Genomic DNA, 12,122 nt, shown 5'->3' with positions numbered 1-12,122 from the left:
GATTTTATTTGTTAAAGATGCTAAGTGTTTCTTTTGAAATTGTCTCAGATCCCAGAGGTGATGGATCAGAAGAATTCCGAAAAGATCAGAATAATCCACTTGACTTACATGAACTATTGACTGAAATACAGAGTTTGCGAGTGCAGCTTGAAAGAAGCATAGAGACAAACAAGTCTTTGCATGAAAAATTAGAGGAACAGCTTTCAAAAGAAAAGAGAGAGGAAGTGGCATCAGTGTCAGCTGTAAATATCAACTATCTTATCAAACAAGAATCTCAGCATTATGCAGGAATGAATGGTACTGTGTCATACATGCTTTTGTTATACTGTAGAACCTGTGCCTTGTTCTTTAAGGATGCTCTTAAAGCATTGTACGACATCAACTGTATGTTTGGGAGCTGCCCATCAGCCTTTCGGATCCCTTTCCTGTTAGAGCTGTTAGTGCACGAGGAGGTGAAACGCACACTGCACTGTCTTATAGCCTCCACCTGTCACTTTCTTTTCGTTGAAGAAAAGCATTTGCAGACAGTCCCTGGGATGGAAGGATACCTACATTAAATTGCCATACATTTTGCTTACCTGGGGTTTCTTTTTTTAATGCAGAGCTCTATAGTGTTTGCTAAGGGGGAGTATGTATTACTCAAGAATGATCAATAAGTGCACTAAATGGTCTTTGTATAAATCAATTGTCCCCTTTTTGCCCTTGAGGAATATTTTACCTTTATTTCAATCACTGTTAAGTGATACTGTTTTAGCAAATCAGGGAAAAGGTAGTGTTTACACTAAGGGTTAGATTATTGTCCCAATACAGATGTACATGGGATACAGAGGGCGCAAGGATGTTCTTCCTTGCTGCTAAGGTACTCTGCATAGTAACAGCTTTCCATACTTCCAGTATAAAGCCACTTCTCCAACTGCCTGTAGAGGTATACATTGTGTTATGGGAACCAATAATAATGGGGCTTTTTTGGGTCCATGCACTCCACCTGAATGTGCCTACCTGAATCTTACACACCACACGGAGCAGGCAGCACCAGCCAGAGGATTAGGGTGAGAGCTCGTGAGGCACAACAGGGGTTTTTACCACTTTCCTTCTTTTCTGAGCCCATCATGTCCAATCAGAATCATACTTCAGATTAAATACATAATGAGCATAACTCTACGCTACTCTGTACAAGTAAGAAAGATGCTGAGTATAGCAAATAACATTTACGGGTTGCTACCATTGTCTGTGCACTTGAATGCTAAATTACAGTCGTGCTCCATATGGGGATGGTTCCTTAGGGCCAGTCATGATCAGGTAGGTGTGGAACAGCTATTGTGGGGAACCTGTGCCGCCAGCAGCCCCAAATTGCATTTGTTCCTGGTTAGTTTCTAGATAGAATCCTTGATGTTACTTTTGACCTCAGGTAGAGTAGGTAGGAGCGGGAGAAGCTTGTCATTTCTTTAAGAAAATGGTGAATAGAGTTGTAATAGCTTGGTTTGATATGGACCAGAAAGACTCCTTAGAATGTCAACAGCTGAATTTGTTAGCTTTTTAGATGTGCCATGATTAGTCTTTACTCATAGGTGCTTAGGGAATTTGCAAGGTCTGAAAAGGGGGGATATAGATACGATCTTTAGTATGCTATAGCTGGGGAGAGTGTCATACTTTTTGTGGAGTTAATGGGAAGCTTACATTTGTTGATTAAAATGTCTTAATCAGAATGTGTATTAGATTTTCTGACTACGATTTGTGCTTCCCTGCTTCCTGAGTCCAAATGCAGCATCAGCAAAAAAAAGGAACAGAAGTGGAGCTAGGAAGTTTTTTCAATACATGTTAACTTCTACTCTTCCTTGTCCTGTTTTTATATATAGAAAATCTTTGCAAATGCCCTGCTGCCAGCAGAAATATTTGTGAGCTGCAGAAGCATGGACATTGCATTTCGCTAGCAAAAACAGGTACATCCAAAAGTATCTCAAACGTGTGTGTTATCAGTATCCCAGACTTGCTGTTTAAGATAAGTCTAGTGTCAATTAGTTCTACATGTAAGTATAAAAAAAAATTAAACTATTTTTTCTGTCCCAGGTACGCACTCAGCCTCTAAAGACAATTTAGACAGCACTTCACACTGCAGTAGCACTTCGTCTTCCAGTACAGCGTGTACCCCTCGTCTTGTGCCTGGACATCGTATGTGGGCAGACAAAAATGGGCGCCATGTTCTTGGCTTGATTGAGGATTATAATGCTCTACGGAAACAGATTTCAGAAGGGCAACAGGTTTTAGCAGAAATGGAGATTTCTTTAAGAGACATCACTGATACGAAACTGCAGGAGCCTAGAATAAAGGTAAACAGTGAAAGCTGTTAAAGGATGGTGAATTTTACCTAGAGGTGCAAACTCTATAGGTTACAAAAGCAAAGAACTAGGTTAATGGAGCAGCAGGCACTATTAACTGAATAACTCTGTCAGGACACCTCAACCTTGACAGTCCAAGTCTCATCTAGATACAGGCACCTATTTGTGATTCTGGGTTAATGAGACTATGGATAAATTAGTTAATTCTGGTCCTGTAATAAGCAATCTCACTTTTACTCGCAACTTGAAAGGAAGTGAAACCACTTGCTTTTACTATGGAAATTGGTGATTGTTACACTGGAAATTATAAAAAAGCCACACGAAAATAACAACAAAAAAACCCAGATAAAATTCTAAAATGCTTTAGAAAGGGCTTTAAATTAGGGGTATGTATCAGTGACCTAAGGGTAAAAATAATTAAGAAGATTTTCTTGTAGTGAAGGCTTGGGATAAACCCAGGAAATATGAGACAGTTAAAAGAAATCTGATACACAGCTGATTAAGTTCCTCACTTGGTTGTATTCAACCCTTTAGTAACATCAGGTTATAACTATACATTAATGTTTAATGTATGTGAATGAGGGTTGTTTTATATTAGGGAAGCTTTTTAATATTTTTCCACTTCCTGATATCAGTTGAACACTTTAGCAATATCAGTAGCTAGTCTAGAAACTTGAATATCTCATTAATGATCAAATATTGTCTTCTAAGACATAGTGTATCATCCTTTCTGCATCATCTGTGACACAGTGATACCAAGTCGTGGTGCTCTTGCTGTAGCCTTAAACATAGTAATTCTTAAACCAATAAAATATTTGCCTTGTATTGAATAGTGTCAATCCTTTTCCTCTAGACTCAGGAGAACAACTAATGTTTACTTATGATAATTTTTTCTTACTTAATATTGTTTATTTCTGGATACAGTTACTGATAGCATATTTGGGGTGGATTGAATAAGACAAATCTACCTACAAACTTCAACAAAAGGAACAATCTGCACATGTCCGTGGCAGCTAATAAGGAACTGAGGAACTTAAACTGCAATAGGAAAGGCTTGGATCAGGCATTTAAAACAACATGCCAGTGGTAAAAATAATGAAACACTGGAATGGAGTGTGCTCAGAGACACTGTTTCTGGAGGCACTTTAGAACAGATTACGGGAATCTTTGAAAAATTGCATGTAATGCTTTCCTGCCTTGGAGTGGGAAGTAAACTGGGTGACTAGTGAATGTCCTTTTCACCCCTATGATTCTATGATAATATAAATGTAAAAAAACATGCTCACTGCTCTTCAAAACCCAGAAGGTCTTAACTACATGGATAAATTTGTGCTACTTATTTTTCTAGTTATAATTAGTAAAGCTATTGAAGATGCAGTCTTCAACAATTCTGACATTCTTTTTGTGGTATCACATGTGTGCTCACACAGTAAAATGATGTCTGAATGACACTTAAGACTCTCTGAAGTATCATATATTTTCAAATGACCTAGTTAAGATACTGATAATGACTGAAAAAGTAATCTCTCTGTAAGTTTTTAACTTGTTTTGTTGGTGTAAAGATAAAAGCAGTAAGTTTCACAATTTGCAGTTGCCTATCGAGCTTTACATCACTAAAGTTTCAGACTACTTGGCAAATGGGATATTTTATGTGACAGGAGGATTCTGGTTAGATAACAATACCGAATAAGTATTCAAATGATATGCTGCATGGGGCAGGAACTGTGAATGCTTTTCTTTCATTACCCTTCCCCTTTCTGTATCACCATTGCTTTGGTAATTCATTTGCTTGCCTTGCATTCTTTCCCTCCTTTATTTCACATTTATGCAATTTCTTCAATTTGGTTTTCTCATCTGTCAGCAGAGGAAAACATTTTATGTGTGTCCTGATAGTTATTTTAGCATTAAATGGAACAGTTTAAAGGGTCTGCTAAGGAAGAAACATCTATATTGCTTAAATTGATGTCTGTAATCATTTGACTTTCAAATTACATGACATGAAATGCAAATGGAGAAGGAAGACAGTTGCCAACTATTACCATGTGGCATAGCATATCTAGTAAATATAATCTATTATTAATCGTAGTTATTGATTAGGGTAAGTCCCCTCCCTCCCTGAAATTCTCAGATAATGCATAATTCAGCAGTCTTTGTAAACTAACAAATTAGCTTTTGTGGCACACAATAGCTGTGTACATCATCTTAAATATGAAATCATACCAATTGGATTTAAACCATTAATTAATATTTCATTTTCCTAATGTTTCAAGCATGAAATATAACATGTCTCTAATCCTATGATATAGGTACCAGACCAGGCATCACCACATAGCTTTTCCACAAATATTCACACAGTACAGCAGATTTTAGAAGAGGCTGCACGTTTACTGAAACTTCTCTGGAGAGTTTCCCTTCCACTGAAAGTTGTACACGGTACTACTCATGGCACTCAGGTACTATTATGTTTCATTTTGGGTTTGTTGTTGGTTTTGATTTTTTTTATTTTGAACTGTTGTCATGTGTCAAGGAAGATACAGCAGTTAGGAATGTATCATTTGGGAATTCTTTAGAAAATCACATGTCAAGGAAGATACAGCAGTTAGGAATGTGTCATTTGGGAATTCTTTAGAAAATCATGAAACCAGGATGCCCAGTCTCTGAACACATGAATTTAGTCAGCTCTCATGACTGAAGGCTAAGGCTGAATGTGTGCCAGCTTTCTATCCTGGTTGTATTGTACACCGAGGTGTTTATTTACAAAATACTTTATATTAAAGATGTAATCTGTAACCCTGTTACATGATATTCAGGAAACCTAGGCAGGTGGCAAACGTTCCATTTCAACAAGAAAAGGTTTGGACTCCCTATTAGAGAACCAAATTCAATTTGATTATGTATGTACTAGTGACAACAAAAACTTCAGCAACTTTGATGTAATCTCAGCTACATTTTCCTTTTACGTTTTTGATGCCTAAGCTGTAAAATAGGATGCATTTTTGCAAGTATGACAAAACCCTGAGACAAGTTTTATAACATTTTAACTAAAAAGGATTGCACTATGCAAATGAATGGAAGTAAACTGAATGAGGAATGAATTATCTATACTATCATAATACCACCACGCAGTAATGAAACTGTTTCAAACTCTGGCTTCAAAATAAATCTAAAGTGTTTTCACTGAGGTTTTTGTATGTGTTTCTTAAGGGAAGCACAATATTGCTGAAAAAACCCCCCAAACTTTAGGAAAGTAAACATTTTATATATAATTTTCATAACATTTTTTGATGTTATTTTCTAGCATCCTTAAATGTGTAAAATGACAAAAGCGGTAAGAATGAACTGTGCTGTCTAATATATTCAGTGATGTTTCAGCTCCATAGTTGGGATGTCTTGACAAGTGTGTATACTTCCTTTTTTATCCCCATATGTATACTCTATATAGACAGCTATATGTTGGCCTGGATTGCAGTATCTGAACATATCTATCTCACACACACATAGGGCTTTCAGTATGTGGGTGATGCATCTACTGCCTTACTGTCATACTGATCTAAACCTTCTTGATCTGGATCAGTCACTTCTGAGAATCTGACCTTAATGTGTATAGGATCTGAGTTCCCAGGACTGCACCTAATTAGAGCCTAATAGAATCTTTTTCTAGAGTTTCTTATCCAACATCCTGAGATCTTAAGAATATTAGATTGCTTTTGATGTCTTAAATGCAGTATATGAAAGACTGTCTCTTGAAGCTTGGTTCTAAAAGATACTGAGCATTCACTGCCTTCTCTTCAGCCCCACAGGAGTTGTGAATAATCAGCTCTCCTGAAGAGCTAAATGCTAGGGGTGGTTTCCAGAAGATACTTCTATTTAACAAGTGTCACAGCAAGAAACAAAAAAATACAAGCTTAAGTTTGCATGAGGATCCAGATCAGTGATACTGGCAGACTATGTCAGGGCTATTCATAGTCCTGTTTTACAATATACTATAACCATAGCTTGGTTGGAATTGATGGTGGAAACTGACCCTTAAATAATGATACTGTCAAATAATTTTGCAATAAAACTGTCCCAGTCATTTGTACAATGCCTTTTAGCCCTTTGATAAAGGCAGCATCAACTATTAACAGAACACTGGAGAAGCAAGCTGGAAGTTCTGAACCTAGCAGACAGGATACGTGCTGATCCCATAGCATGGCCTTCCTTGTATTTTCTTGTTGAGGGGGGAAAAAAAAAAGGAGAGAGGAATGGAAGTTTAAAACCAAAATTAGGCACTGGTGTTAAGAGTTTTCTGAGACTAGCAGAAAAATTAATTGCACTAAAAGCCAGCTAGGAATTGTAGTTGTTTCTTGGCAGATGTCATAGAGTCATATGTCATTGGGGTTGTGAATGTGGAAGGACAGGCACTCAGTGATGTTTCACTCCTTTAAGTTGTTCATACTCTAAGGAAGCTTGGGGACTCTTGTACAAAAGTATTTAGCAATTCACAATGTACAAAGTACTTTTTTATAATACTTATTTTCTTCTCTCAATTTAGGATGAAGGAATGAAAGCAGAAATATTCAGATTACGTAAGAAACTATCTGAGCAAGAGAAAAAGTTACACAGCACAGTGAAACGCTTGCACTCCACAAACCAGCTGAAGGAAAACATGGAGAAAGTCATCATTGACCAGTGTAAGTGTATGCTTTATTACTGGTTCTCACTTTATTTTTGTAGTCTGTGGCTACCTCTAAAATTGGAGAAACAACAAAATGAATATAGGCACCTGTTCTTTTGCAGTTGCTCTGACTGGCGTTTCCTTGTGCACTCAGTTGTTAGCGACAGACAATTCACGAGGTTCCAACTGTACAGAACTGCTGGAGCCTCATTCAAACAGAAGAAAGTTGCCCAACTACAAAAAGCTGCATAGAATATCATGAGAAGGAGTTCATGGTTTTGCACAACCCACTGGTAATGCATGCATCTATCCGTGCAGCTGCCACTAATTGCCAGGAATTACTTGAGATGTTCTGTTTCAGATAGTGCCATTCGCCAAGTTTTTTGTCCCACAGCAGTTCCGGACAGAGGCAAAGTTACTGTTGCTGTAGACCATTCTAGCCAAAGTTTTTGACATTGTCCTCAAAATTGTGATTTTGCCTCAGTCTTGATAAATGTGGAATTAGGCTTTTAGATTTTCTGAGGTGCCTGTCTGTTGCGTGTATCGCATTAGATAGCTGAATAATGGGAAAAGCCAAAGCAGCAGCAAAGGAGATTTGTCAACACTGTACACCAGACTGAGAACTGCAAGAGAACAGAAGGCTCAGAACAAGGGAAACAAAAGCTTACTGTGAGTCATTTTTTAAAGAAAAATTAGGACACGCTGTGAAATCGCACTTTACCTTTAGCAGCCATATCCAGAAAATTATCTGAAAACATGAAAACAAGTGGGACATGGGCTGTATTGTAGCTGTGTTAAGCCAGGTGTCTGTTTGAAGAGATCTCTTCTGCTTTAGAGTTTAATCACTTGTCAGAAGAGATCTGAGTGGAGCTAACCTTTTCTCTACCTTCATGCTATGGCAATATGTGTATTGTGGGAGGAATAAAAAAAAAAAAATTCTTAAAAAAAAGAAATCTATCCTTACCTTCTCTTAAGAGGTGGGACTAAATGACTCGTTAGTCTATGCTGGAATGGCACTTGTGTTATCAGTAGTTCATCTGGACTGTAAAATATTTCACATCATACAAAGTTATGAAAATAGCCATAATACTATAAGTTACTCAAGTCATTTAAATGCAATGTAGAGCGATAAATGTTATTTTTCTCCATACCCTGTAGTTTTCATATCTAAGGTGCATGTATCTTCTGCCTGCAGATTTTTTTTTTTTTAAGCATTTATGGGCTGGTTTTTGATCACTTCTTTCAGACTTATAGTATTAAATGATATACAAGTTACTTATATTAAATCCAAAATTATATTTTGTTCAGGTTTTAAAGTTAAATATCTCAGTTTGGGGTTGTCATATAAAAAACCGAAGCTATTCTGTTATGTTTGTCCAAGTAATATCCCTGGGGCAGATATACTGGTTTGGTTCGATCAGTTCCTAGTTCCAGTGACATCTCAGACATACTGGGTAATTTCGGTAGGGCTGGGCAGAGTATAAATGAGCAGAGATTTTACCCTTATGGCCAAAATGTTATCCCCACCGCCACTCCACTCACCCATACTTTCAAAAAGAAGACAGTACATCTTCCCCTCATTTTGCTCACTCCTTTTCAGGGCATTCAACCTCATCTGAACTACGTCCTGATAAAATGAAGCCTACATTTTCTGAAATGTCCTTAATGCAAAGTAGTGCCTGGCTAGCAGCAGCTTTGCTGTTAGTGTGACATCCTCTAAATTCTCTTCATGTACAGAATTTAATATTTTTGATTTAGAAAAATCTAGTTTGCCAGGTGAAATGAATTTACTAGCAGAGTTCTTTATGAGTAGAGAGCACTCTGCTACACAGAAAGACCTAGATACGATTTTCTGTAAGTTTCATTGATTATGGGAATTATGGATGTCAAGTTACCTTTGCCTTAAAGAGCAATTTCAGAAATGTTTCTAAATTGCATCTGTACACAACAGCATACAACAAAACTGGTGGATCATATGAAGCTGCTGGATTTTGTTACAATGCTTAGACTTCTTTTTGATATTTCTTCCTTTCTCCTTTTGCTAGTAAGAAAGCAAAGACATTGCAGTAGGTGACCTTGCCTGCCTTCATTCTCCAAATATCCTGTTAGCTGGCCACTCCACCGAGGATATTCAAGTTCCCTCTGTTATTTAGTTGAGCATTCCTAAATATATTTAGAGGCAGAGACTGGAATGTTCTTGTGGCTCAGAATCTTCTGTGTGCTTTCTCTGGTGAGAGAACTCGTTGCTTATAAACCTCATCTGAACCTCTGAACATGTAACAATGCAGTGCCAAATTGCAGTAATCTGCCAAGGGTATAATTATCTCATGACAGCTATACCCTTGGAGTTGTTGGGTTCTTATTATTGTAATGAAAAATCTTTATTATGGCTAAATTGTTTATTTTTGAGACTGGAATATTAAATTGGTACTTGTGAATGGTATTTTTCAGCAGTTATGGAGCTGACACAGATTAGAGAATCACATATTTAACCTGACATTTCTAAATATCAGTTTTGTTTAGAGGCATCCCCTCCTCCGTTCACAGGTCTCATGCTGTCCCCATAGAGACAAACTAGCTGGATGAACAGAGAAAAACTTGGAACCCTTCAGAGCAAGCCACTGACACAATTTCCCCTAAGCGTATATAGGTTGCTTTGTCCTTGAACTGCTGGAGGATCTGGCTGACTTCTTTTGCCATCTGTCCTTTTCCCAGCCCATCATCACCCATAACCTCTCCGCTGCATAATTTTCCTCCCCCTCCTGCTAACTGCCCGCCCCAGCCCAAGCAGGCTACCTAATAGATCAAATTTTAGTTACATCATGCACCATCTCCCCTTAAAATTAACAGAAAGTCTTCCTTTGATGACTTAGGTCAAGGGAACCAGGTCAACGGTTTCGCAGGGTGCTGTTCATATCTGTGATGTTAAATGTAGTGATGAGCTATGCGTGTTTTCACATCTATCGTTCTTGGTGTGGTAGAAAAACTTTAAAAACACTTCTCCAAGTTGAAAAGCAGATTATGTACTAGATGGAACATAGGCTGGGGGGGGGTAGGAAATGGCATTCTAGTGGTGGCGCTGCTTTGGACCTACCCTGTGGTCCTGAGTGACTCCTGCTGTTCCCTAGCTCTCTGTGCTTGTACGGCATTGCCTCTTCATCTTGGGTTCTTGCAGCTGTACAAGAGGTTTGTGCATCAGCCTGAGCTTCTGCACAGGGCTCAGGAGGGAGTAACAGTTCTGGATTTTGGTGAGTAAGAAAGTTGAAGTGGTGGTAGGGGGCTGTGTGCGATTGCCTGGTTGCTGCCCATTGTGTAGGTATGAGTTCATACATTATTTAATATTTTATCATAAGACTTGAATACAGAGGATACAGAAAGACTGTGCAGTGTTCTTTTTAATCTCCTCTTTCTTTCCAGTGGTTTTAACTCATGATGTCTTGAAGAAGGCTAGAGGAAACCTGGAAGTAAGTAAAATTTTTGCTTGTATTTAATTCCTTGGTATATACTCATTAGAAATATGCATTGCTGTGTCAGTAGTATTTTGCAGAATTAGTCCGATTTGCTTTAGGTTTGCTGCCTAATCAAGTCTGCGTGACAGAAGTTTAGCATGATAAATATTCTGCAATGTTTGATGTTTGAATTAGAGTTTTATGACTGACCACATCAACAGCTAAACCCTCTCCTTTCTGATGCTTTCCCTAGATTAATATTCATGTCTTTCAACTTCTTCCAGTAGTCTATTTTCAGCAGACCACAGTCCAATAACCTGTCTACTGAATAAGTTCACAAAAGGCACCCTTATTTAAAGCTTGTGTATGTGTTAATAACTGGTGGTGCTTTTTTTTCTTTAAATATAGGCCCAACAGGCAAAGCTTTTGCAAACAGCTATTTGCTAATGCAGTGTATTAAATTAGTTTGAGTGTTTAAGTAATCACTGTTCAGATTTGATTTCTCCCAGAAGGTTCGGACTTTACTCCCAGAAGGATGTAATATATACTTCTGGACTCCTAAATCCCATCCTTCTCCTCCCACCATTCCACTCAGAATGATTGTACATTTCCCAGCCCCTCCTTACCTGTGTAACCTTCTCGGTGACTCTCTTCTCTCTTATCCTCATCAGCAGTGCCACCTTGAACACGTCCCCATGCAGCTGCTGTACTGTTGTCTCAGCCCTGCCCGAGTTAGAAAATGATGACATTAAAAAGTCTTTCTGCTTACAGAAGTCTTATCGCTTTAATTTGAAGATCTGCTGAACACAGAAGCTCCTATTTGCAGATCCTTTTGCAGCATTATGGCCCAGGGGTAGGGACAAATTATGTGCATTTCAAGTATGGTAAAATAGTAATAATTACTGCTTTTCTAACCAGGTCCCACCAGCTGAGAATCAGAAATCACCTTCCTATACCAGCAAAAAAAGAATTCTTTGAAGGAGAAAGTTCTACTAATGAAGTCTGGTCCTGTGATTGTTGTTTGCTTCTTTATGCCTTACTATTTATTGATGTAAAAATGTTTGTTCATCTCTTTTAATGAAATCAGCCTATGACCAAAAAAAAAAGAGACAACTTTTGGTAAATAAGTTATTTAACGTTTTCTGTAACGTAAAAGATAGCTTTTAATATTTATTACAGAAGCAAGGTACGGGAGGTATTGAAAAAAAATCCAGATTTTTTTTAAAGTTGGCTCATTTTAAATTTTATATTTGTACTTGTCAAGTATATAAAACTATTTGTTGTTAAAGTCAAACAGGTCCTGAAAGAATGTGATCCACCTTCCAAACTGTTTCTCTTCTGCTAAAAGAAAGTAGGTTAAAAAAAAAAAAATTTCTGCCAGTTGTCATTGTTTTGTAGCAATGTGAGAAATGTTCAGTATTGTAAAGCATTTCAAACATATCTGGCAGATTCTTCTGGAAGCTGCCTGATGCTGAGCTTTCTTATTGCCCTATTAGAAACTTAGATTGATGCTAGGTCTGAAAATGTTACTTAGAATCAGACAATTAAAATTAAAAATAATCACAACTGCGTTTGTGTTGTTTTGTTTAAAACATCAGACTTTGAGCACTTATTGAACATTAGAGTGTTTGAATCCTGAGTTCAACTAAAATGAATCCAGTCCTTATGGACAGTGTTTGT

At 37.7% G+C, this 12,122-nt stretch overlaps 1 protein-coding gene across 1 annotated transcript in view; it reads left to right on the top strand.

Annotated features, from left to right (window-relative positions):
• The window catches only part of CDK5RAP2 (CDK5 regulatory subunit associated protein 2), an 80,860-nt gene extending 68,938 nt beyond the window's left edge, over window positions 1–11,922 (top strand). Inside the window, exons 31-37 of the mRNA XM_009700726.1 lie at window positions 49–297; window positions 1,857–1,940; window positions 2,068–2,327; window positions 4,643–4,789; window positions 6,871–7,009; window positions 10,411–10,457; window positions 11,361–11,922. Of these exons, the coding sequence (XP_009699028.1) occupies window positions 49–297; window positions 1,857–1,940; window positions 2,068–2,327; window positions 4,643–4,789; window positions 6,871–7,009; window positions 10,411–10,457; window positions 11,361–11,420 (986 nt within the window). The 3' untranslated portion in view covers window positions 11,421–11,922. The remainder of the gene's footprint in view (window positions 1–48; window positions 298–1,856; window positions 1,941–2,067; window positions 2,328–4,642; window positions 4,790–6,870; window positions 7,010–10,410; window positions 10,458–11,360) is intronic.
• The last annotated feature ends 200 nt before the right edge of the window (window positions 11,923–12,122 follow it).

The sequence above is a fragment of the Cariama cristata genome, unplaced genomic scaffold, assembly GCF_000690535.1.
Source record: "Cariama cristata isolate BGI_N322 unplaced genomic scaffold, ASM69053v1 scaffold7335, whole genome shotgun sequence".
NCBI classification, from domain to species: Eukaryota; Metazoa; Chordata; class Aves; order Cariamiformes; family Cariamidae; genus Cariama; species Cariama cristata.
The sequence above is the reverse complement of the archived record's forward strand: the minus strand, read 5'-3'. Positions and strand labels throughout refer to the sequence as shown.